The sequence below is a fragment of the Anarhichas minor genome, unplaced genomic scaffold, assembly GCF_050575085.1.
Source record: "Anarhichas minor isolate MPS153535 unplaced genomic scaffold, ASM5057508v1 ptg000017l, whole genome shotgun sequence".
Classification (NCBI taxonomy): domain Eukaryota; kingdom Metazoa; phylum Chordata; class Actinopteri; order Perciformes; family Anarhichadidae; genus Anarhichas; species Anarhichas minor.
In genome coordinates, this window is record NW_027466463.1 from 2,017,501 (window position 1) to 2,045,141 (window position 27,641).

The 27,641-nt window shown below is 45.3% G+C and overlaps 1 protein-coding gene across 4 annotated transcripts in view; it reads left to right on the plus strand.

The window, feature by feature from the left end:
• The window catches only part of jmjd1cb (jumonji domain containing 1Cb), a 134,695-nt gene that overhangs the window by 57,194 nt on the left and 49,860 nt on the right, over nucleotides 1–27,641 (plus strand). The window contains exon 2 of one of the 4 annotated variants that reach the window (XM_076092937.1): nucleotides 6,817–6,990. In XM_076092937.1, the coding sequence (XP_075949052.1) occupies nucleotides 6,817–6,990 (174 nt within the window). Of the gene's footprint in view, nucleotides 1–6,816; nucleotides 6,991–26,709; nucleotides 27,098–27,641 lie in introns of those variants that run through there. The other 3 variants (XM_076092942.1, XM_076092940.1, XM_076092938.1) reach the window with 3 other exon arrangements.

Genomic DNA, 27,641 nt, shown 5'->3' on the forward strand with positions numbered 1-27,641 from the left:
CTGCCTTTAACTCTGCTTTCATGTCCGTCCCTCCCTGCTTTCTAAATGAACACTGATGGCTCTGTCCTCCACTAGTGGACCGACACTTATCGAGTAGTTGGTTTAATAAACTGAAGAATCACACCAAAGTTTACCAGAGATGTCCTCACCAGGTTTTTAGAAACATGTCATTCAGCATGAAAAAAACATAAAGAGCGAAGAATGGGGGAAAGAAACGCTCGTCGACTCACACTCCTTCCGTTTGGTTGCCCGGTCTATGAGTTGACTTACATTAGCTACCTTACATTGAGGGCACGTGTGCTGCTCCAGGGCACACAGTTAGCCGTCCTTTAACCGCAACACCGGTGAAATATGAAGCAACATGCCATTCAAGTAGGCCTACGCTAGGTGTGCAAGGAAACTAATAATGATAGTTATTAAGTCCTCCCTTTGATAGATACTTCAAAGTATTTTCAGGGTTGTTGTCAGAAATTGGGTGATGTAATCAAGTCAGGGTTGTTCCACCAGAATCAATGTATGTACACACTCAGCTGTAAGTTCATGAGGTCCTGCAATGAATCCTACCTCCACCAAGGCTCTGATGTTCAGTTCACTCCAAACTGTGTCACAGGTGTGGATGCGTGTGGTTTACTGGATTCTGCAGGTCATGTTGAGAGATGTTCATATTGGCCCCAGTAATATCAGGGTAGACTAGATATTAGAAACATCTCACTGATGAGGTCCCTTTATTCCAATGACCACATTCCAAGCACTTCATCAACAACATTCTAGTCGTATTAGTTATGAGGCACTGCATATTGACAATAATCCCTTTAATGCACAAGTGGTTGACAATAAGAAATCTTGTTTGTGCTCACGTTGCTCCACTAGTTGTAATTCTGTGTATGTGCACTTCTTGTTCTGTGCGTGTGCAAGGTGTACGCGTTGCGGGGGCTATGGGTTAGGGTGGGGGGTAAAGGGATAGAGGTATCCTTTTAGCCTGGCTGGTCTACATGTTTTCTGTGCAGTCAACCTCAATAAATTAGATTAGAGCTTTTGGAGAGCAGGATAGAGCTTACTCTTGTGTGTGTGTGTGTGTGTGTGTGTGTGTGTGTGTGTGTGTGTGTGTGTGTGTGTGTGAGTGAGATAAACAACTTTATTGCTGCAGAATGAAAGTAAGGCTTGTGACCTGATTGCCTCCTCACACAGCTCGGTCACTCAGTAAAATAAAACCCATTTTTCACATGCAACCTTATTGTGCAAATCACAAAAACAAGAAAGCTACACACACACACACACACACACACACGCACACACAGTAGTAGTACACATAGTATTGTCTTATTAATAATAATCCAGTCCTGTCAGTGGAAACGGTCAGAGAGCACAGCCTCTGTTCTCGTCTCCTCTGTATTCTGCTTCGGTACGTGTTTGTCTCCAGTTTTCTCTGGCGCTCTATTTAAAAGGCAGATTACGCCGCTCTGTCGGTATTGGTCGCCTGCCGCCATGCTTTGTGCTCATTGGCTGCCGGCGGCCCCCGGTGCAGCCAGCCAGAAAGCTGATCTGCAGCCGTTAGTGAGGGGCAGATTATACGCCGCCGCACCCGCTAAGCACACATTCACATACGCTCATGTATACGGTCATGGCCTGTATCACAGAGACACTTACACACATCAGTGTCCACATGCATCATCTGCACAAACACTGTGCTCAGCCTCTTCACCTCCTGACTAATGTCCACTCATTCCTCTGGCCTTGTATCAGCCGTTGTTCTTCGCTTCGCACTCGAGGCCTTTAAATGGACCAACCTGAAAGAGGCAGTCGGCTGGTGCGTTCACGGGTTCCGTGTCCTACCGTGTGATTTTATGGGAATTGTGATGTACAGAAATGGAGAGGTTGGATAGCGATGCTGAAATTGGTCTACCCATTTCTCTTCTTTGTGCATTTTTTAATACATTCTTTAGGCATAATTTCACTGTTTGTCATTGGAGGAAAATGTTGATAATACATTTAATTTAAGTAATTTCACAACAGTTAATTAGTGGCTTTGGACATTCTGAGATGACAACGTATAGACCACAATGCAAGGTATGCTTTAGGGCGGGGCTACTTGTGATTGTGATTGACAGTTTCGCTGCCATGGCGTTGTCCGGTCTGGCAGGTCTAGCGGGTTTTCGTCTCCTGTGTTTCCAATTCATGCCAGTTAATTGTCACATTTTGGTCGAATAAAAATGTCTTGTTCAGTGTTAGGGTGTACCTAGCTCCACCTTCTTGTCTCACCAAAACACAACATGGCAACGGGCAAAATGACGCACTGGAGTCCACAATAGTCCCCAAACCATTGGGTGACATCACGGGAACTACGTCCACTTATTTACAGTCTACGTGTGCAGTTTTTCCCCCAAAATATTTTGGCTTTGCAATGTTTTTTTAAATTTATTTTTTGCAAACTTAGACTCTAAAAAACAGGTCCCTCCGGGGCCTTTGTCCATCTGTGGGCTCCTGAATCATACAGCCACACACACACACACACACACACCATCTGCACACAGTGCGGAGCAGGGTCGTCTCTGATGACCTGAGAGTATGTGGTCGTCTATGTCGGTGTATCTGAAGAACAGTGTGACTCGCGGCCCGTAGTGATAGTGAGAGCCAATGTCGCTAATATCAGCTGTGCAGTGTTTCAAGTGTGGCACCTGCTCTCCTTTGTTCTCTCTGTCTCTTATTTCTGCCCCTCACTGTGGCTGATAGAAGCCGACTGATTCAGTGTGTGTATGTGTGTCCAATACTCACTGCTGCCTCCCGTTACTATAGCAACAGAGTCTCCCTGTTCCTGTCATGTGTGTTTTTTCATGTGTGTGTGTGTGTGGACGGACTACGGCATCGTCCTCTCTCTGGACGTGCCGAGGTTATCAATAGTCTCGTGGACAGTAATCAGCGCGTACTGTAATCAACAATGCAATCAAACCACTCGCCCTGCATGTGTGTGCTGTGTGTTTTTTTCAGGCTGAGGTTTGACAGATTTAGAGGATCAAGGCTTGTCACACAGCTGCTGCCGCTCCGGCACACGCACACGCACACACATGAAGTGATTGACGTGACAGGTTTAGCGGGAGCGTCTCACTCTCCCTGTCGTCGTCCCTCATCTTGTGCCCGACAGAGAGGCAGAGAGTGACATCAGCAGATTGTGCAGAGACATAGACGATTCATATTCTGATGATGAGAAGGATTTTAGCCGTAACATAATATTTATATATATCTAATTGATCAGGTTCCGTATTAACTCTTTGCATTTGGGGTGTCAAAGTCATCATAAATGGGTGTTCACAGTTAAAGGCGTTGAACCATTCACAGGCGCTTTGAGTGGTTACAGTTTTTATTGAATGTAAAATAATAAAGACGGATGGGGAAGACTTTCTCTCGTGCTGATACTGATAATGGTACATTAACTCTGGTGGACGGTTATGGCAGATATAATGCTTTGACTCTGCTCACATGTAACAGAATTGGGGGGCAATAGTGAAGCCATTTGAGATCATATTTGGGATTATCTTCTGATGATGTGGTCATGCCATATCAGCGTGGGATTTTGAGTACATTCGTGTAGGCATATCGTAATATTTATCTACATTGAAACAATATTCTCGTGATATTGACTTCAACCATATTGCCAAGTGGCCACAATCAATATTTTGTATGTATCACCTCCGGGGACGATAGACACGCTACAAATGTGAACATTGAAATCAGCAGGTGGAGAGCTAGTCAACGTTAGCCGTTAGCCGTTAGCAGCCGCTGGGCTAAAAGCCCACTGTAAGCGACTCAGCTGGAGACCAGCTGCTGAGGCAGATATCGCCCTCAGGAGTTGGTGGAGACCAAAAGCAGAACTAACAAATAGTGGACTTATCTTCATCAGGTGGACACACACACACCACTGACATTGTATGTGTCCCACAGTGGGGGTGTCGGGCTAGAAGCAGCGATGGAGGCGAGTTCTACTCTGTCTACGTTGTTTTATTCCCAGTATCGGCCCACTCAGCTCAGCCCTATGATTCGCTGTCCCTGGCCTGTTATTGGCTCTGTGCCAACGGGCAACACTTAGTGTCAGATTGAGTTCTAATGGCCCGCGCTGACATACAGACCAGGCATGACATGTGTTTTATATGTGGGAGGAATGCTACTTCAGACTATTACAACAACAACACACACACACACAGTAGAGCTAAGCCTGCATAGAGATTTGAAAGCCAAATGTGTTGCTCGCATTCTTTACTAAAACAAAAATAGACACGATGTGTAGAGATCAGTGGTGGGGGGGGGGGGCTCTCAGTGTAGATTGTCTCATTTGATGAAATGGAAGCACATCTGTTCCATGAGACGTATGGCTCGCCATTCCCATATGTATATGATTCAATATTATTATTAAGAGACAGGTGATTATGGGATAGAAAAATAGCAATTAGAATGCAAACAGTCCTTCACTCTGTTTAGTGTGTATGAGAGGGACTGTGCTGCATAATCAGCAGCTCAATTTGCATTTCTCCCCATTTCAGTCCTCATTCAAGTACAACACAGGACCTTGTTTAGCCCAAAGTGTGGCCAGCAGTGTCTCTTTTAAGGTTTAGATTAAGTTTGTTCAAGGACCAAAAATAGATTTGTTCCTTTTTAGACTCTCTTATTTTTGGGATGTGACAATCTGTAAAAAAATGTATAATAATAATAATCAACAATGATTACAGACGGTCCACATGTTTGATTAATGTTTCCGATCATTCTCGTGATGACACGTGGTGTTGAAACATCGGTTTATCAATCGGTTAGTTGATCAAAAGGAAATGAATGAACTGTAGCAGCGTGGAGCCGTTCTCTGGTCTGTATCTTTAGAGTTGTGATTACCTTGAAGGCTCAAATGATTCCTGGAGACGGAGCTAGTTAACGTTAGCCGTTAGCAGTACAGTCCTGCTTGGCTATGTAACGGAGCTAACGGCTAACATCAGCAGAGGTTGAAGAGTTACATCATGATGTGTTCAAGCTCTGCGTGGTAAAAATGAGTATTGTGCAAAGGTAAACTATGACATTACCATGATGCGTTCACATGTTATCATGTAAAATGTGTTTTTTGGTGAGAAACTTGAATGACTTTGAAGGAACATAGATAGATATTAGAGAGGGATTTATGAGCTGTTTAACTCCATAACACAGTTTATAATATTTAATCAAAACTAACAATGCCGTGAATATTGTTTTTTCTTTCTATTGAAGCAAACATTTATTTTTCAATCATTTGAATTGTTCCGTCTTATTTTCTCTGTTGTATATTTCCTATTGCTCCTCAATAAAGCAAACGTGTTTTTATCTGATTAATCCATGGAATACTCGGTAGAGTACGTGGTCCATCAAAATACTCTGCAGCCCTGATTATCTCTAAGCTACAGTCCAAGACAGTCCAACTAATTACACACAAAGAACAGTTGATGAAGGGATGAAGAGAACAGTTGTGACGCTGACTGAGTGAGCTGCTAGGTAAGAGTGATACATGACAGATAGAGGTCTGGAATGAATTAGATGAACGGATGGATAGAGGCTGGTGGAGCATGTGACAGTGCTGGACTAGATCCGCTGAGGGTCCACTGATACAGAGACCAGGGATCAGTGGAGACGCATGTGGGCGTGTGGTGGGTCATAACGCCAAGGATAACAATGTACAGACAGGTGGTAATACACACACAGACTGCAGTAACAGCACACAAAGGGAGGACCCGCTCAGGTAGCCGCCTCCGTGCCTGCTGGCAGGGAGCGATCGCTCAGTCGACTGCAGCAGTGCATCATGGGAGAGGAGAGGGGGAGGGCGGGAGGCTGACTGAGGAGAGATGCACTCGTTGATCCCTTCTCTCTCTCTCTCTCTCTCTCTCTCTCTCTCTCTCTGCCCATAGAGAGAAGAGTGGGGGAGGGGTGGGTTGTATAGAAGGAGTGAGGGAACAGGGATGAAGATCAGACGGAGGAGGGAGTGAAGATGAAATGAGGAGATGAAGAAAGGAAGATGGCTAACACACACACACACACACACACACACTATCACAAGGACACGTGCAACAGTCTAATATGTATACAGTCAGTAGGTTGCAATGTTTGAATACCTCTACATTATTGTTGACTCTGATCAAACTGCGTTTAATATTATCAACTATTATCCAACAGCTGCTGGTGCTTCACTCATTCATCCAAACCCTTTTTTAAATAGTTTTTATTTCGATATTTTTTACTGGTGAAGCAATGTGACGAAAATAAAATACATATAGTGACATAAACATCAAAGACAGACATACAGACAATAACATGAAGCCGCTGTGATGACGTCTGTAATGACATGATAAGAGTTCGAGAGTATAGATAACATATTTCTTATTGTTTATACGCCTTCTGAATATTTGTGTGTGTTAATGTGCATACCTTTGTACACTTTGATTCTCTTATATGCAACTGAACGATTTAGAAAAAAATATATTTTGACTGTTATCATTATTGTTATTCTCACTGAAATACATATTCAAATGATTATGGTGTGATTCTTGCGGGATCTGTACCAAACAAAGTCTGTAGAATATGATGCGTGACGTCTGCAGCACCACAACGTTTCCTTTAAAGTGGCGTTTGTAACACTTTATGACAAATGTTGCACCTCCTGTGCACAAGTGATTCTCTGACTCCTTCTCCTTGTCTCTCTTCTTCTTCTTCCTCTTCTCTTTCTTCTCAGTCTAATACAATGTATCAATACGCAGGTCTAAAATGCATAGCCACATGTTGTCACTGACAGTTGCCTCTCTGTGCCGTGTGCAGGTATATGTGGAGTTCGACGACCAGGAGTGGGAGAAGAGAGAGTGGGTGAAGGTCTATGAGGATTTCCAGCTGTTTCTGCTGGAGCACCAGCTGGTCTGGGCCAAGAGGAAGGAGGGAGCAGGAGGAGGACTGCTTCAGGGAACCAAGGCCAAACACATACAGTGGCCTGCCCTGGTAAGACCTTTGTGTTTCTATTTATAGGCCGGACGCAGTAATAGAAGGAGGACCACCCTTGTGGATGGTTCTTGATCCTGGCTCTGTGCTGGTTTGTGTGTTTGTCTTCGTGGTGACCCTGCTGTGTTCACCAGCTGTCCTGTGAAGGGCTGTGTCTGTGGAGCCTATTTCATCCCTGTTGCTTGGGACATTGGCACGCTTTTCCAATTCTTTGTTGTTTTGAGACTAATTCCTCTGCAGCTGAACTACTGAACAGGTTTGCCTCAAGTAGCCGGGTATTCCAGGAACCTAGAAACTAGTCTGAAAGAGCCCGATAAAGAGAGGAGCGTGTGCACAGCAGCTAGAGGGCAGCGAGCGAGAGAACAAAGCGTGTGAAGGAGAGAAACAAAACGTCATTTGCTATTTGTGAAAATGCAGTTACGCACCACAGCCGGAATAAATAATGATCCAACACTGAGCAGATCCTCTATTACACCATGTATACAAAGAATAACACGTGACTGTGTTTCCTTGTGTGTCCAAATTGTGATTGGTCTAATTCTCATTTTCACTGTTCTTCAGATGCAGTGGTGGTCCGTCAGGGCCTGCAAGGCCTTCTCTGCTGGCCTAAACACAATCACAAAGTTATAGCTATTTTATCATTTAATAATTTTTAAATACACTACATGTATTATAATTTATAAACATATTTTCCCCATTATCTTATGTTCTCATTGCACAGCTACTGTCTTCCTCAGTTGCTCTGCTTCCAGCAGCTTGTTTTAAGTAGAGCTTTTATCCAATCAGATCTCACCTCTGTGTCTCTAGGTAAGAACAGAGGCAGAGGCCTGCAGACTCACACGTGCATCCATGTGCAGTTTAAGTGAATGGGGACGATATTGTTGATTGTCATAGTGTTCAACCAATCAGATCTTTAGTTTGACATGTTGGGCGTATTCTTTGACGTGCTTTGTTGTGGTGCCGTGGTTCCTGTGGTGTTTCTGTTGTAATCTGTGTATCGCACTATTCCTCGCGCACACACCACACACACCGTACACACCACACACACCACACCACATTGGACTGTGTAGAACACACTCAAGCTGAAGCAGCGTGGAGGATGTGTGTTTGTCAGGGTGCAGGGAACTCTCACTTGTGGTCTGTCGGAGCCACATTTTTCTTTGGTTTGTCCCCGACGGGATCTAGTTCAGCAATGGTTGACATTGACGGCATATAGTTTTGGATCATGTGTGTGAATGGCTGTGAATGTGTGCGCACAGAAATGTGATTCACTGTTTTGATTATGTAATAGCACAGTGCACAGCACCGTGTGGCACACGCAGGGGAGATAAGAGTTCAAAGACTTCCACACACACACACACACACACACACACACACACACACACACACACACACACACACACAGTCTTCTCCTGTTGTTTCTCTCTGTCTGGCTCCTCCTCCTGTGTTTTTAACCCTCATTCGTCACATAACTGCCTCTCTGTTGCTATTGTCATAGCAACAGCATCACAATCTAGTACAGACACACACACCTACACACTCACGTGGTTTATGAAGCCATAAAGCTCAATAATCAGTGATTTCTGCAAAGAAGATGTTCAATGACGCGTTCAGTTTTAATGAATAACAATGAAATGAAAAGATGAAAAGAATCAGAGGAAGCAGATTTCCTTTCTGTTTGAATTTTGGCATTGGGATCGTATGTTGACGATTGAAATGTTTGATCAACGATTGTTTTTCCTGCGCCGATATTAAGATTTGTTACCCAGCCTACTATGATAACTACGATGTAGTAAGAGCATTCTCTAGAATCTACAAGTGACCCTGAATGACTTGTCTCTTTTCTTGATCCGACGCCCTGCATCTGCGTTCTGTCTGCTCAGCAAAAACCTAGTTAACGTCATGGATATGATTTGGATTGTGACATTAAAAGATGAGATGAAATGGAAACGTAACCCCCCCACCCTGATAGAGAGCGCCACCTTAAATCAAAAGACAAAAGCAGTTTCTTCTCTCACTCTGAAGCACTGAAGCTTTCTGCTTCATGGAACCGTGTTGACAACTAAAAGCTGTTGTTCAAATAACGGCAACTATATGATTGTAATAAATGACCATTTCAAATGAAATACACATTCTACAGACTTAACATCTTTGTTCGGTCCAGATCCCCAGTATAATCGCTGGTAATATGTTTGTCAATGAAAATGAGCACAATGATGTTAAAATAATCATAACATCACAGTTGCAATATCAGTCAAAGTTATCACAGTTTGATATTGATGTAGAATCCTTCAGCCCTGGTGAATGTTGACCCTCAAGCAGTTTGGGGCGGTTTTCTCTCCTGTCATATTTCCATAAGTCCTGCTCCTCTATGGAAACACAACAATGATGACTACAGCATACAGCATGCCATGAATCATAACAAAAGAAAAGAACGCAAGTTGAATTTCTGTGATCATTTCTTTTACAAAGATTGGCAAATAATGAAATCTATATATTCAACATTTTTCCAAGTTGCCACAAGTGTTACCAATGTTGGATAAAAACGGAGGCTCCACGTGCTATACAGAATATTAAACTATTCCCATTGTTACAACCTGTACTGAGCCTCTCCTCTTGGCTCTGGGACTCACAGAGTGGTTGTCACATGACTGTTGGTCTCAGATGAGTTCATCACGGAGGAGTTTAGAATTGAATGATTTTTACAGGATCTGTTTCCAGTAAAGGTTTATTTGGGGCAACATTTTAAATAAGACATGTAGAATAAAATGTTTTTGATCAAATATCACAATTTTAAGCTTAGTTTCGGTTGCGTTTCTGAAGGAAGCTTTCGCCACACATGATGTGTTCATGGACCGTCAGCTTCCGGCTGTGATAAACGGTGTGGTTTTTCGATTATTTAAAGAAAACGTGGGTTTTGGGGTCCTTGAGTGAAGTGTTCAGAAAGTGTGACTGGCTTGCACATGCGCAGGCTCTGAACGCGTCTGTAGGAGCACCGCTGACACGTGTTAATGAAGCAGACCCTCCACACTCACAGATTAGCCCTCACACAGACAGAGCCAGCAGATCGCTTGTCTAGTTATTACGAAGTTACATAACTACGTGACCTCCCCACACACACACACACACAGTGTCTCTCTGTTTTCTCATGGTTTGTCATTGCTGGCCTCCGTCTCTTTTACTCTCTCCGTGTCTCTCCGTCTTGTGCGTTTACTCAGCTTTGGCAGCTTCCACAGATTTGTCTTGTGATTGACAGATTTGTGTGTTATAAGCTGGTAAATCTGAATTTCTTGTCTGCACTGTGTTTGCATGAGCCTGCACATTCATTTTCCAATACGAGAGTCGTAGTCAGCTACTATTTGGTGTTTAGGCCGTTAATCTTTAACTGAACATAATCACTCGTGATCCATAATCAGTCAGTTGTTTTAGCTCCACAAGTAGGTCAAAGGGTCATTAAGTTTCCTTCTTAAAGCTGATATCAGACAAGAGCCCTAGTGTGGCAGTAAACGCGAGCATAGCCCACTGTAGAGAAGAACAAAGACAGATAACAGCTGATCACAGCAGAGTGGGGACACAGGGGATGAGTGGACGGATGGAGGACTGACAGAAGTAGTGATGTAGCAGAAGTGGTCTCTGGTCCCGTTGTCGGAGCGATCAGTGCTGCCGTGACGCTAACGACGGTGGTCTTCACAGAGCGTGATGCTGGACACAGAGCTGATAACCACGGCTGAGGCTGTAGCTAACGTTCAAATGTCTGCAGTGTGGAGTTACACCAAACACGTATTACTATTGGGAACCCTAATAGGAATAAGATAATGGATAGTATGATGATGTTCTCTACATCCATAACTCTTGTGGGGATGATTAAGTCATGACTTCTTATCAGCATCACCACATTACTTGCCTTTACTTCCTGAAGACAGTGGTGAAGATAATTGAATGGTGGGCAGGTGTTACAGAAGGCAGTCACTCTCTCATGTTATCCTCAACTATTTCATTTTCATCGTCACCGTGCTTCTTTCCAGGGCAGACGGCTGCATGAGAAGGACCGATAATGTACAGTATGTGCTGTTGGGCTGCAGAACATTTAAACCCACTTCACATCCATCACCCAGTTGACGCTTTCTGATTGGCTGAGGACCATTGCCTAAGAGTTACTCTCAGACCAGCCAATGAGCTTTCCTCATCTCTGATCAGCAAACAAACCCATTTCCTGTTTGATCAGTGTTTTGGACAAACGATTTAGCCCTTTAGCATGATATTCTCCCTGAAAACAAAAGGCGCATCAGTGTGCGTCTTAATGTGTGTAGACCTCGACAGAGAGGACCTGTGTGCTGCTAATGAGACACGGTGTGAGAGCAGCTAATCCCCCAGCAGCTGGATAATCCACATGTTTCATGGACAAGAAACAGAAGAGTTTGTCATGGCATCGATAGAGTACACAATGCATTATGGATCCACTTTGATCTTGACATCCACACTGCTATGTTGTAGATTTAAAATGCTTAACGTTTGCTACGTTTATACCTAGCGTCAACACTACTCTTGGCGTCATAGAACCCCTAAAACGTTTGAAAAGGGGGAACGAAGGGAAGTTGTTCACTTTTATCATAGTACTCTGTGTGTGTGTGTGTGTGTGTGTGTGTGTGTGTGTGTGTGAGTGTGTGTGTGTGTGAGTGTGTGTTGGCGTAATGACAGGTGGCGTCAGGTGATGTAAGGCTGCAGGGTCGTTTACCTTGGCTCTGTTAGCTAATGGAGACTGCCCTTTGCATCTCTCACACACACACACACACACACACACACTCGGATGTTTGTGACCTTTTCACTTTCACACTAGTCATCTGTTGTAGTTGTCCGTGCAGCTGTGTGTGTGTGTGTGTGTGTGTGTGTGTGTGTGTGTGTGTGTGTGTGTGCAGCTGTGCTGATGCAGGCATCTTTTCATAGAGGAAGAGAGTGAGGATAGTGAGGTGTAGATTAGAGTTTTTAGTTTCACTAGAACCGACACTTCGGTACCAAGTCGATGCCCAAATTCTGAAAATGCGTTGCGGTTGATTTTCTCCGGCACCCGGACTATTGAAAGGACGCAGGGAGCTCACTATCGATGCGTCCGGCGGGCAGCACAGTCCCGTTAACGGAGGTAGCATTGAGGTCCATCACGATGCGTTACAGTGCTGTTCAGTGCTATAGTATGATGTTATGATGTGTTCAAATGTACTCAACAATAAATGTGGTTGATTGAAGAAGCTGTCATCACAGCAACATAAAATTGATAGTAGAGGAAATATGAGCTGTTTAACTTGTTGTATTTTTACTGTGGTGTCAAATTGGTGTCACAGTTCAGCTCCACACCCTCCTCACTCTTATTGTCAGTCACTCCCTCCTCATTAGTCTAAACTCCCTTCACCTGTTCACTCACCTGCCTCTGATCAGCATCATCCCAGGGCCTCAACCTGGGGGCGTTGAACCCATGCAGGTGGGGCGCACCAGTCTCACTCCAGAGGAGCGTGAGCGTCGCCGCCGGGGAAATCTTTCCCTGTACTGTGGCCAGGCTGGTCACTTTATATCCCGGTGCCCAGCAAAAGGCATGGCTCGCCAGTAGTAGGGGAGGTACTGGTGAGCCGAACCACAAGACTCTCTCCTAACCAAAGACCCCTTTGCCACGTTCAGCTTCTGCTCGCGAACGGATCCCAGACCCTCACTACGCTCATTGACTCTGGCGCTGACGACAGCATCATTGATGAGGACCTAGCCCGTCAGCTGGGTATCAACCGGGTACCTCTGCCATGCCCTATTCCTGCCAGCGCCCTGGATGGTCACCTACTGGGGACAGTGACTCTCCAGACCATGCCAATCCGTATGCTCCTGTCTGGTAACCACCATGAGACTATCCGGTTTCTTATCCTGCGGTCACCCCAGCATCCATTAATCCTGGGTTACTCCTGGCTCCGCCGCCATAACCCCCACATAGACTGGGCCACAGGAGCCATCCTGGGGTGGAGCTCATCCTGTCACCTGATTTGCCTGAAACAAGCTGCTGCACCCCGGCAGTCAGTCTGTTCCAGCTCTGCTTCGGACCTGTCAGGGGTGCCTACTGAATACCATGACTATCGGGAGGTATTCAGTAAGGTCAGGGTCTCATCTCTGCCTCCACATCGCCCCTACGATTGCGCCATTGACCTGCAACCAGGTACCACTCCACCCAGGGGTCGCCTGTATTCCTTATCTGCACCTGAAAGAGAGACCATGGAGGCATACATAAATTCCTCTCTAGCTGCTGGGATCATCCGTCCCTCTTCTTCACCTGCTGGTGCGGAGTTCTTCTTCGTGGGAAAGGACAAGTCACTGAGGCCTTGCATTGACTACAGGGGCCTCAACGACATTACCATCAAGAACCGCTACCCACTCCAACTCATCTCTTCTGCCTTTGAGTTGCTGCGGGGGGCTACCATCTTCACCAAGCTAGACCTGCGTAACACCTATCATTTGGTCCGGATCCGAGAGGGTGACGAGTGGAAGACGGCTTTCAACACCCCCACTGGACATTATGAATACCCGGTCATGCCCTTCGGTCACACCAATGCCCCAGCTGTCTTCCAGGCCCTGGTGAATGATGTGCTGAGACATGTTAAACAAACAGGTGTTTGTCTACCTTGACGACATTCTGATTTTCTCCAGGTCCCAAGAGGAGCACATTCACCATGTCCAAGCAGTCCTTCAATGCCTCCTAAAGAATTCTCTGTTCGTTAAGGCAGAGAAGTGTGAATTCCCCGCCTCATCTGTCTCCTTCCTGGGGTACATCGTGGGACAGGGGATTGTGCAGATGGATCCAGCCAAGGTGTCAGCTGTTACGTCCTGGCCCGTCCCTGACTCACGTAAACAGCTGCAACGATTCCTGGGGTTTGCTAACTTCTACCGGTGGTTCATCCGTGGCTATAATACCGTGGCTGCCCCACTCACGGCCCTTACCTCATCCAAAGTGCTGTTCCAGTGGTCACCCTCGGCTGAGGAGGCCTTCCAGAACCTTAAGGCCTGGTTTACCTCTGCCCCTATCCTCCAAGTCCCTGACCCAGAGAGACAGTTCGTTGTGGAGGTGGATGCCTCTGATGTTGGGGTGGGGGCCATCCTATCCCAGCGGGCTGCCAGCGACCAGAAACTCCACCCCTGTGCCTTCTTTTCTAGGCGGCTCTCACCTGCTGAAAGGAACTATGACATTGGTAACCGAGAGCTGCTAGCTGTTAAGCTGGCCCTTGAGGAGTGGCGTCACTGGCTTGAGGGGACCAGTCTGCCCTTTTTGGTATGGACTGATCACAAGAACCTCGAGTACATTCAGTCTGCCAAGATACTGAACTCTCGGCAAGCCAGATGGTCCCTGTTTTTTACCCGATTCAACTTTTCCCTCTGTTACCGGCCCGGTACCCGCAACGTCAAGCCTGACGCCCTGTCCTGCCAGTTTGTTGATAAGGGCGATTCCACCCCTTGCAATGACAATATCCTTTCTGCCCCTGTCTTGGTTGCTTCAGTCACCTGGGAGGTAGAGGAGAGAGTCAAGGCCACCCTGGAGGACCAGCCCGGTCCTAGCTCCTGACCGCCTGTTCGTCCCTCACACCCTGAGGTCCGACATCCTCCAGTGGGCCCACAGCTCCAAACTCACTTGCCACCCCAGGAGCCAGCGTACCAGGGATGCTCTGCGGCAGAGGTTCTGGTGGGCTACTCTGGAGAAAGACACCCAGGAGTCCATCAATGCCTGTCCTGTCTGCAACCAGCACAAGCCATCCCACCAGGCCCCCGCTGGTTTCCTGCAACCTCTGTCTGTGCCCCATCGGCCCTGGTCCCACATCTCCTTGGACTTTGTTACCGGTCTACCACTGTCCAACAAACATACCACCATCCTGACAGTGGTAGATCGGTTCAGCAAGATGGCCCACTTTGTACCCTTGCCCAAGCTCCCCTCGGCTAAAGAGACTGCTGAGCTGGTCCTGCTGCATGTCTTCCGGCTCCATGGTCTCCCCACTGACGTGGTTTCTGACCGGGGACCTCAGTTTACATCCGTGTTCTGGAGGGAGTTCTGCACACTCATCGGGGCCACAGCCAGCCTGTCATCTGGATACCACCCGCAATCTAACGGCCAGACTGAGCGCAAGAACCAGGAGATGGAGACGGCTCTACGGTGCTTGGTCTCCAAGCATCCATCATCCTGGTCCCAGCAGCTCCTGTGGGTGGAGTACGCCCACAACACCCTGACCAGCTCTGCCACTGGAATGTCCCCGTTTCAGTGCGCCTACGGCCCTGGAGAAAGAGGTTTCCTGCCCCTCTGCCCAAGCCTTCGTCCGCCGCTGCCGCCGTACCTGGACCGAGGCCAACCGGTACTCCACAGCGGCCAACCGGCATCGCTCCAAAGCCCCCATCTACCAGGCTGGTCAGAAGGTGTGGCTACCGACCCAGGACCTACCCTTGCGGGTAGAGTCTAAGAAGTTGGCACCCAGGTTCATTCGGCCATTCGAGATCCTGAAGGTCATCAATCCAGCAGCAGTGAGGCTCAAGCTGCCCCGGACCATGCGGGTCCACCCGTCATTCCACATCTCCAAGTTGAAGCCGGTTCGAGAGTGCCCACTGGTTCCTGCTGTACAGCCTCCGCCACCACCTCGATTCATCGATGGAGGGCTTACCTACACGGTTCGCGGTGGGAGAGGCCTGCAATACCTGGTCAACTGCGAGGGCTACGGTCCAGAAGAAAGATCCTGGGTCCCAGCTCGACACGTTTTGGATGCCCCTCTCATCAGGGAGTTTCACCGCCGCCATCCTGACCAGCCCTCCAAGGGTCCTGTGCCCACTGGGGCTACCCAGCTAGACTCTGTTCCCTCTCTTCCATCTGTAGCTTCAGACGTTAGGGAGGATGAAGAGGAGCCGTCTTCTGGCCCGGACAACTCACCCACCGATGATGAGGAGAGGATGGAGATGTTGGAGGAATATTAGCCCTCCTCCAGGCCCCCTCCGCCCACCCGGCTTGGTTGTGGTTGTTTTTGGGACGTCGAGAGCCGTCCCTTAAAGGGGGGGTTCTGTCACAGTTCAGCTCCACACCCTCCTTGCTCTTATTGTCAGTCACTCCCTCCTCATTAGTCTAAACTCCCTTCACCTGTTCACTCACCTGCCTCTGATCAGTAATCAAGCCCCTATATAGACTCCTGCCTCCCAGACACATTTGCCAGATTGTTCTTCGGTTCTATGCCAGACTCTCCAGCACACTCTCACGGACTGATCTCCTGTTACCGATCCTGCCTGCCCCTGTTCTACCCGCCTTGCCTGACTCCCGGTAAACCCACCCGCCTTCTGATCCTGATCTTGATTAACTCTACCTGCCGTATCTGGAAACCCTGCCTGCCCCTGTTTTACCCGCCTTGCCTGACTCCCGGTAAACCCACCAGCCTTCTGATCCTGACCCTGTTTGAACTCTGCCTGCTATATTTGAAGTTAGTAATAAAAGCCAAATATCTCTGGAATCCTGTGTGTTGCATTTGGGTCCATATACAACCCGTTACAATTGGTATCATCGTGGAATTTCACTGGTATTGATATGGACTACTACATTTCTCCTGTTATATGCTTAATCCTAGCATGGTATTATGTTTGCGTGCGTGCGTGCGTGTCCTGACTGTATAACGTAGTGGTGTAACGGACCAATGTTGATCTGTGACCCGTACGGAAATATGGCGCATCAACGATCGGTATCAGGGCATTGTTGTGAGATGTGAGGCCCGCTTACTATTTCTGTGTTATCCACCCAAATGAGAAAATAATGAGAAGATAAATTGATAATGAAAATGATTGCTCTGTCAAATGCAGAATGCTCCTGAAGTAGTATTTAGTGGTTGTTTTTTGATTAGCTACGAACAATATTCAGTGATTTCATGGATATAAACAGTCTAATTCTGCTTCTATGATTGTCGTGTGAATGGAAGCTGTGTGGGTATCCCACTAGCTCGCTAATCGCCGCTCTGCACAGTGTTCATACAGCGGTTACCGTTGACAATGCCGTCCCCGGACCCACCGGGGCAGAACTGCGCCCACCCTCCGCTTCCCCGCGGTTAAAACCGGTAGCACCGGTAGCACCGGCTCAGACATCTCCGCGTTCAGAGCAGGCAGGCAATCCCAGCAGTGTGGGTTGCAGCTGCTGAGCTAGTGGGCCAATCAGAAGTCCCATAAAATGGAAGAACGCTAGCGGTGATTGGCTGCCAGCAGAACCAAACAAATATTTCTCTAGATCTGGCACAAAAAGGATGGATTGCAGATATCATATGGGTCAATACTTTAAAGGTATTGAGTACTGAGACACCCACTCACAGTGTGCACTTCAATACAGACACAGATGCATGCACACACACACATGCTGATACACCTGGACACCACACACACTAGTGGTGTAATGGACCACTGTGTATGAACCGCAGATTACTGACACAGTTTAACGTTAACCATCACTGTGTGAAATATAGTTTGACTGACGATCGTTATCCTCCAATAACTAGTCAAATATGTGATCAGGACATCATTTTTGCTTTTCTAGGCGCTGCTCTCTGATAATGTGTTTAAATCGACAGGAGGAAAACGAAGGTCCCATTCACTTACATTATGATGCGTTCAGGCTCTGTTCAGTGAAAATGGGTGAATTATAATGTTATCATGATGTGTTCACATGTAATCTTGTAAAATGTAGTTTTGGTGATTAATGTGGATAAATCCAGTTGTTTGAAGATGTTTTCACAGCAACATAAATAGATATTAGAGATGAACTATGAGCTGCTTACACGAACTCTAAGCAGCTTATTTTGATTGATTATTAGTCGTTTTAATGATGTATTTCCTGATCATTTGAATTTTGTGTTTTTATGAAGAAAAAAACACTTATTACTATAACAAAGTAAAAGTATAACATTTAGAATGTTTGATGGTTTACTGACTTGAGAGCGCTTGAAATGATTTTTCCTGGATCCTTGTAGACCAGCTGCTATAATCAAACAACACATCTGTTCATATGGATCATCAATGATCTGCATGATCAGATATCTAGAAGTTATAATTGCTCCCTTTTTTCTTTTGCGCTGATCTGATCTGTGATCTGATCTAACCATGAGTTTTATGATTCATTGCATCACACACACCGGTCTGATTGTCACTGCTCTGCTTTTCTCTCATATTGTTTTTGTTCACAGGAGAGGAAGTGTGTGTGTGTGTGTGTGTGTGTGTGTGTGTGTGTGTGTGTGTGTGTGTGTGGGAAACAAGTCCTCTATGGGTTTCCTGTCTGCCAGGAGACTGATAAGGTGTTTAGTGAGGCAGGATTTGCTGCTGCCTCTTTTTGCTGTCTTCATTTTCCTCTCTCTCACAAGCTCACGCGGCAGTGATGTAGATGCAAAAGTGTGGAAATACCTCATTGTGGAACTGATGTTGTATTTTGGGTTCCTCTAAAGGTTCCTGAGTTTCAGCTTCAGTCTGCTGTCCAACACAATGTCTTTAAATGATGGATGGCATGTAGAAGGATCTGGTGACTCTGGGCTGAGTATTGTTCGGATCTCATCCGCTGCTCGTTTTTGGAATATTATTTGAGAAAAGAAGTTGAAAGAACAAACAGTACAACAGTGTTTTAGTAGTCCAAACACTTCCAATAGAGTGATACATCTGCCAATCTCACATTATCTAGTTCATAATTTCATTTTGGCCACTTTATGGTTTAGAACCAGGACCTTCATTATTTGAAATAAAGTTAAAAAGATGGTGTATCTGCAATATACAAATGCATGGCCTAAATAGTGTCCTAACATACTGCTGGTTCACATCTCATGCCTTGATGTACGTCAAATGAGACGCGTCAATTATAGCTTTCAGTGAGTTTGGTGCTTTAATGTGTCCGTCTGCTGTCTGCTGCTGAGCAGCCAGTGTACAGCAGCTTTTTACAGCTTTTTCTCAGAAAACACGATCGTCATATTGTTTCCACCTCGTCATAAGCCAGGTTTTCCATCCAAATGTATTGTTGTTCAAATCGGCAAAAGAAAATGCGAGCGACTGCTTGTTTCTGTCCACTATGAGATAAGCAGCTAGTGGAAAACCATTGTACCGTTGCAGAAGAAGAGCGCAACAAGGTGACGTGATTAAAAGAGCGCCAGTCGAACGTCAAGCTGCGAAAAGCAGTGTAGAAAAGTATTAATGTGAGGACCACAAGCTCCAGTGGACGCTGAAGTCACATGCTTCCACATCATTCATTCCCTAAATCTGTTTCCACGTTGCTTTTTACCGATACGGCAACTTTTCCACCTCAGCCAAGCGTAAAAAGACGTTTCCTCTCAGGTTTTTTTATGTGCAAATTGAAAAGTGCATAAAAACAGGACGATGGAAACGCTCCTATGGGATGCTATAAAAATAGTGATTATAGACACTTGAAGGAGTCTCTGATTTAGCAGGTTTGTAGCTGGTCAGCGCCATTATTACTCCCTCTAGTTCAGATTGAAACAGATGGAGGGGACAGGGAACAGTTCCCTTCTGTGTGATCTGGATCTTTTCAAAAGACAAAACCCTCCAAACCTGTGAAATTCCAGACAGACAAATTACTCGTGTACGTCACCAAGAACACAGATTTGTCAGTGGCCTCTCTGGTCTGTGGTTGGTCTGGTCGAGTGTTGATGTGGCTCAGCAGGATCTCAAGTTATCAGTGAGGATTGTGTCCTCGTCCTCAGTGTGTCTGTGACATGTGGTCCGTAATGACACATCTCCCTCCTACATGCTCGCACGATTACACCTTCTATGCGAGGACAGCTGCCGACACACAGGATGTGATGTAACGTTCTGATGTAACGCAGTAGTAAATAAGACCAACTCTGATGATTATTTACTTTACTTTAGTGTAGAGTTTAGAATGTCATTGAGCTGCACATTTCACTGTGGTCAAATCAATGTGATTGAAAATACTGAAACTACAACTACAAAGAAACATCATCCGTATTCCTGCGTTACACTGGAACTGACCGATGGCCGACTTGGTTGTTAATTGGATTGAATTAGTTTTTCATGTTTCCTTTACACACGCACTCCCATCCACCAACAGTTACACTCTTCTTTTCAATACAAATGATGTTTCTTTTGCTCTAGTTTCCTGATTGCAGCGTTGTGTGATGTTATGGTGGATGAGTTGACTCGTTAGTCAGTGGCTTGTATCCTTTGTTGGCTGTGACCAGAGACTGTATATAAGACGTGGACGTAGTCATGGTCACATCACACATTGGTTTGTGGACTGCTGTTATGAAGCCTCCAGTTTGGAGATTTCCCCGTCACCATCTTGGATTACAGCCGACGCCATGTTGTTGTTTTTGCAGCCAATGAACAGAAGTTACCATATTTGGAATGCGGAGGAGTGACGTCGTATACGTCTCTGGTAGCAACCTGTCAATCACCGTATAGCCCCGCCCCTAAAGCATCCCCTGCTTTCTGGTCTGTGTGACTCTAAATGGACCATAATGTACTAAATGAACATCATGCTGTATTGAAGAAGACTTGAAACTAGAGATTGAGACCATAAACTCATGTTTACAATGTTTACTGAGGTAATAAATCAAGAGAGAAGTAGAGTCATTTTCTCATAGACTTCTATACAACCAGAGGAGTCGCCCCCTGGTGGTCACTAGAGAGAATGCAAGTTTAAGACACTTCAGCATCGGCTTCTCTCGACAGAACTGGAGGTTGCCTCCTGATGGGACTTTTGTTGGCTTGATGTGACAGTAGAAGAACCTGACATCAACAGTGTTATAGACAAGAATTGATACTGCTGTATCTCAGTCTGACAATTGGTAGTGTGAACTCATTAATTAAAGACATTCACTGCAGACTCCCATCAAAGACAAAGGGAATGCCAATGACCAGACGATACCCAAGGGCAGAGGGAGAGGGTGTGAGAAAGTGAATGACAGGAATGAGAGAAGGATAGAGGAGATCTGTGTCAGCCATGCTGCATGATGGCATTGTGGGAAACGGAGGACAGGATGTAGGATTTAATCAAACACATTCAGCTTTTAATGCTAATGTCCATTAGAATTCAAACTCGTTTGATATTTTGCTGTAAATGCTCCAACGTTGGCAATAAATAGATGGTCTTCAGCATCATTGGAAGTGACTTGGCCAAACTGTGAGGGCATTTTAAAGGAAACGCGTCTTGGCAGGTTCACATCAAGCCCCCAGGAAGAGCGCCGAGCCTGGAAGCAAGTGTTACATAGTGGCCAAACTGTGGAATTACAACCTCCTTGTTTGTCAAGTGATGCCATTGGGCCCAAAAAGTATTTTTCCCATAGACTGACATTGGGAAATTGAGGTAAATCAATCAGTCTATTCACAAATATGTGAATAGACCTTATTTTAACTTTAGATCCTAAAAGTTGTAAATTGCACTAATAGTTGAATCCCCAGTTATTCTCCTTCCTCTACTCATGTGAATGAGAACGAGGCTGGACCGAGGAACGGGAGGCGGGGTTAAACATTAGTGCGTTGGCTGGATGGGCCGTAGTTCAACTACTGTAGAGCAACTTTCATAGACACCAACAGGGCGCCGCCTCCATTGGTGTATCCAGTCCTCTTTACGCATCCACAGGTCACATGGCCAGAAAAATACTTTTACATTACATTACATTAATTAATAAGCCTATGTGTGAAAGGACTGTTGCATAAACCATTAATGTGTCTCATGGTAACCACTCTGAAGAATTATTCTATTTACACAATATTTTAATTTGTGCGACTGGAATAATAAAAAAAACAGACATCTTGTTATTTCATCTTGTCATTTACCAATGCCAATGTCATCTACGGAAAATTCACTACATCACTATAGTCTCATCTTGGCTTTTCCTATCAAATATTCCTTTTATATATATTCCACAAAGGATGTCACTATACCAGAAATGTAGTAGTCGATACCAGCACCAGAGGAACTCCTCGATTCTCTTGTACTCTTGAAGAACAAGTAAAACAATAAATCCCACGTAGTTCAGACATACACCTTTATTAGCGTTTGCATACTGGTTCTTGTCAGGAAGTTAAACAGATTAAATCCATACACATGTGTATTGCCCACTGGAAACCCAGTAGGTTAGAATGGGGTGGCGCTTTAAGAGGAGACAGACTGCTGAACTAACCACGTGATATTGTGTCCGTCTGCCACCTCTGTAGCAAAGGCAAATGGTGCAGAGCCAGTAATAAAACTGATGGGACACTCTTGTAAATGACTCACCCATGCACACACACACACACACTTTCATGCTGCGCTGTGGCTGAGTGCCCGTTTGCAGCAACATTATCTGGCAGAGCTCTCCTCTGTCCTAATTTCAGAGCAAGAGAGACACAGACGGGCAGAGAGGGAGGCTGTAATTTCACAGATCCTGTTTATGTTGAGTGTGTGTGTGTGTGTGTGTGTGTGTGTAATGTACTTTATAGAAATTAACTCCTGCAGAGGTTTTATCTGTAGCTGCTGCCAGCAGAGAAGATTGATGCAAGCATCCCTGGCTGAAGAGATGCTATAAATATCTTCTCAAAACAAACCTCCCGGCCCGATGATTTGTGGTTCATAAGCTTGTATCATTTGTCTCTCTTCATCAGAGCGACTACGGCTGAGATAAGGCGATGAAGTGATTTATGTCTGTTAGATGTTCTCTAACAGCAACCTTGTTTTTCAGTTCTGATACATGCACTGCACACTAGTTTAGTCGCGATACCAGAAATGTAGAAGTCGATACCAATAGCAGTGGAAATTCACGATACTCTATGCCCAATTTACAACCCTGTATTACTGTTTGCATAGGGGTTTTAGGAAGTTAAATGGGTCATAATTCCCTCTCTAATATCTATTTCATATTGCTGTGAAAATATCTTCATCAAAAAACTGGATTTATTCAGGTTTCTCGCCAAAAGCTGCATTTTACAAGGTTACATTTGAACACATCATGAAATCGTTAAAATTTACCTTTGCCAAATAACATTTTTTACTGAATAGTGCCATCATAATGCAAGTCAATGGCACCTCCCGTTAATGTTAGCTCAGATTAGCTAGGTGTTTTGGATATGGCTGCTAACCACTAACGCTAACTAGCTCTCATGACTATTTCACGCTACATTGTTGTTCACAATGTAGCGTTATCAGTGACCAATAGAGTGCTGAACCACAGCTGTGTAGTACTAGTGTGGACATGTTTAGTAGCGATCAGTCAGGATCATAGACTATATATAAGAAGTGGACATAGTCGTCATGACTGTGTCCACTAGACTGACGTTTTGAAGCCTTGAGTTCGACATTTTGGCCGTTGCCATCTTGGCTTTTTGCAACCAGTGAATGGAAGTGACCATATTTGAACTGAGGAGGAGAGACTTCAAACTAGAGACTGAGACCATAAACTCATGTTTACAATGTTTACTGAGGTAATAAATCAAGAGAGAAGTAGAGTCATAGAGACTTCTATACAACCAGAGGAGTCGCCCCCTGCTGGACACTAGAGAGAATGCAGCTTTAAGACACTTCTGCATCGGCTTCACTTTTTAGAGTTGGAGGTTGCCGCCTGGGCGGGATGTATGGATCGGGTAACGAGTGACACTTGTTGTAGTTCCTGTGTGGCATAAACGAGCTGATAAACAATGTAACAACGTGACATCGCACCGGAGCATTGACGAGCCTATTCGTTGATACCCATTCCTGCATTTTTGGCCGTATCGGAAGCATTTCTCATCCTGGTATCGGCATGGGAACAGCTCCACCTATGCCTTTTCTAAGTTACTGGAGAGAAAAGAAGTTCTCGGTTCTCGTGGCACCCCTTTTGTACACTAATCAGATTAAGGCTAAACAGCAGGTAGGCAGGAGTCAGTAACAGGGAAGTCAGTGGTGTGGAACACAACAGCTGGAGAATAAAAAACGAGTGTAATATCTTTGTTTAACTTCTCACACATCCAAGTCTTGCTACGTTACCTAGCAACAATGGCCCACTTTGTAGAACGAAAGACAGCACACACACACACACATGCTCACATATCAGCAGGCATCTTGTTATCTGGTCACTGTGCTGGCTCTGTTTCTGTTGTGTGTGTGTGTGTGTGTTTGTGTGACCTCACATGCATCTCTCTCCTTTTTACAGCTGTAACTCTAAACCGTCTTCACCGCTGTAATGTATCCTGAACACAGCGCAGTGCGTCTACGTCACCCACAGACCTACTGGAACAGGTCTGCGGCTTGTTAGCCGGCCTGAGAGTAAACCAGTATGAGACGTAGTTTTTGGTAGAAATTGGGTCAATACAAATTCCCTCCCTCCCTCCCTCCCTTCTCTCCCCCCTGAGCAGATGGAGCCGGTCTAGTGTAATCTCCTGCCTCCTGTGGATCTGTGTGTGCATGTGTAATTATAGCTTACCTTTATGGCGGCGAGGGCTGCAGAAGAAAGCCATTAGTCTCCCTGCACAGGAGCAGTTCAGGCCTCTCGCTCTGACAAAACAGAAGCACAGGAGGTGATTCTGTCCTCCTTTCAGAGTCCTCTCAGGCCTCCATGTTTAGACGCCAGTGTAGAGAATGAGATTGAAAACATGGAAGCTAACACTTGTCTTACGTACATACCTCCAACAATGCACACATGTGTTCTACACATTTAGCTGTTGTGATTGTTGTAGCCTGTATTATTGTTTGTGACTGTGTGTGAATTTTGCTTTAATAAGTGTAGCAGATGGACTATTACTGCATAACTGTGTGTCTGTGTGTGTGTGCTGTTACAGTAGCAGAGAGTAAATCTGCTGAGTGTTGACCAGATTAATCAGAGCTGGTTTGTGGTCAGCTGATGAGTTCAAAGGTGATGGTCTAGGCTGTGTGTGTGTGTGTGTGTGTGTGTGTGTGTGTGTGTGTGTGTGTGTGTGTGTGTGTGTGCGCCAGGGTTCAGCAGTGGGGCAGCCGGCTCTATTTACAACCAAACACTGTGAATACTTGTCTTACCCTTTTTCTATTTGTTCATTAGGATTTGGTATTCAACCCTGTGTGTTGAGGCACATTGTTAATGTCACTGGGTCAGTGTTATTTTGGTCAAAGAAAGAAATCAGAAAAACTGACCAAACCAAACTCAACATCCCTCCGATTAACTTCATAGGTTGGATTAAAGCCCAGAAATATGTCCCCTCAGCCCCACAGTCTTGGGTTCTGAGATTGGTGTCCGCCTAATGAACAAAGTCCAATATCCACTCTTCTGTTTGCTCTGGTTTGGTCTCCACCAACTGCTGAGAGTAAAATATGTGGGAAAAAAACAGAAAAAAGCAAACAGCTGGCTGCTGTTACTGTACGAGAGCGGTGAGAACCAAAGCAGGGAAACATTGAGCTGAAAGACCAAGGAAGCTGCAGATTTGGTCGGCGCATCACTACAAGCGACACCTTTTACATGATCCATGTTAACATGACTAATGCAGCTTTAATTACTGTTCCTTAGTGACTAGTGGTGTAACGGACCACCGGTACAGATCCCCCCTCGCATGTGAACCGCCGATTAATTACACAGTTTAACGTTAACCATCACAGTGTGAAATAATGTTATCCTCCGATATTCAGTAGAATGTGTGATCAGGACAAGGGCATTTGTTTTTCTAGTTGCCGATATCTGATAATGTTGTCATTGCTGTAAACAACAAATCCATGTTTTAATTGTCAGGAGGAGAGCTGAGTGAAGGTCCCATTCACTTACATTATGATGCGTTCAGGCTCTGTTCAGTGAAAATGAGTATTGGGCGAAGGTAAATTATAACGTTATCATGTAATCACATGTAATCTTGTAAAATGTAGTTTTGGAGAGAAAATTGAATAAATCCAGTAGTTTGAAGATATTAGAGATGCACTATGAGCTGTTTACACTCTAATACATCATTACAACTACTAATGACAAGATCTGTTTCAATCAGTGGAAATACAAACTTTTATTTCCTGATCATTTAAAAGCAAGTATACAACCGCTAGAAATGACAAAAGTCAAAGGATAACATTTAGAATGTTTGATGGTTTACAGACTTCCGAGCGATTGAATTGATTTTTGGGACGGTGGCCCGGATCCTTGTAGACCAGTTGCTATAATCAAACAACAAAGGGATCTGTATCTACCAATATGGATCAGCAATTATCAGCAATTAGTATCGGCGGTAAAAAAACGTGATCCCTGATCCCTAAAAGTTATATTTGCTCCCTTTTTTAAAATTGTGTGCTGATCCGATCCGATCCGTCACACCACTATTAGTGACTGACATGATCAAACTGTAACAACACAACTGTATAAACCTACTAGATCAAGATAATGAATCAGTTTCACTCAGTGAGTTTTACCCGTCCCCCAGTAGCAGTAGTAGTAGTATAATATACAAGTATACAAATGCATTCAGCTTCCCAGCCAGATGACTTTAGATATTTAGAGTCTAGATACTTCAAACGTTTCCTTTACTCCTATGTTGTCTTGATATGCATGTATTAGTAAAAGCTCAATTGAACAGAGCAGAGGGGGAGGAGTGGGAGTGAGACAGATTGCTGTAGAGAGAGCTGAGAGGCAGGAGAGAAATTCAAAGAGTGTGGTGAGTAAGAGAGAGCGAGGCTGCGTCACACACACACACACACACACACACACACACACACAGAAGAAGTGTGCGTTGGCCGGCCCTGCCTCCGTCCCTCCCTCGCGCTCTCTCCTTTCTCCCCCTCCTTGCGTCAGCAGCAGTTAAAATGTCGGCCGTGTAGCTCGTCCTCTGCTCTGCTTTCTTTCCCTCTTGGCCATCTGTCTTTTCTTGCCACAAGAAGAAACCACCTCGCTCTTGTTCTCGCTCTCTCTCTCTCTCTCTCTCTCTCTCTCTGCCCTTTTTATTTTACCCTCGTCATTCTTCCTTTTCTTCCTTCCTGCCTCTCCCCCCTTGCTCGCTGGATCAAAGCTAGTTTTGTCAAGTGTTTTTCTTCAGAGCCATTGCTCCTTGACGTTGCTTGGAGACGGAGGAGAGAGGTAACGTTACAGATTTCTATCCCCTGCAGTCGCACACATCGCTGCCGTTTGCCATCGAAAAAGCAGAGTTGAGTTTGATCCGTGCGACTAACGTAAGAAACTGCCAGGGAGCCGAGGACGTTTCCTAGAATAGGCTGTATGGTCTTCCTAATCTCCTCTGTCCTAGATGTCGACCTGTGTGTGTGTGTGTGTGTGTGTGTGTGTGTGTGTGTGTGTGTGTGTGTGTGTGTGTGTGTGTGTGTGTGTGTGTGTGTGTGTGTAGCCTGTAACAGTCTCTGAAGATGCTGTTAGCATTGTAACTAGCTGCTTCCTCCTTACTACTTAATACCCGCTACAACTACTGTTGTCGTCTATATCAGAGCTTTGTCATATATGATCTTTCACTATCTGTGGTTGTAGTCGATCGCTCCGTTGTGTTCCAGAATATTGAGTATTGTGTTAATACTTGATTTACACAGAAATCTTGTAGATTTAAGAAGACAAGAAGTACGATAGTGCCAGTGGATTCCAGTTTATTCCTTTGCCCCCCCCCCCAAACTCAGTAGTTTTAATTCTCGCTATGTTCTGTCATGGACCTTTCCATAACCCTCATCTTCCTCAAACTCTGATCACGAGCCTACGCTGCTCTTCTGATTT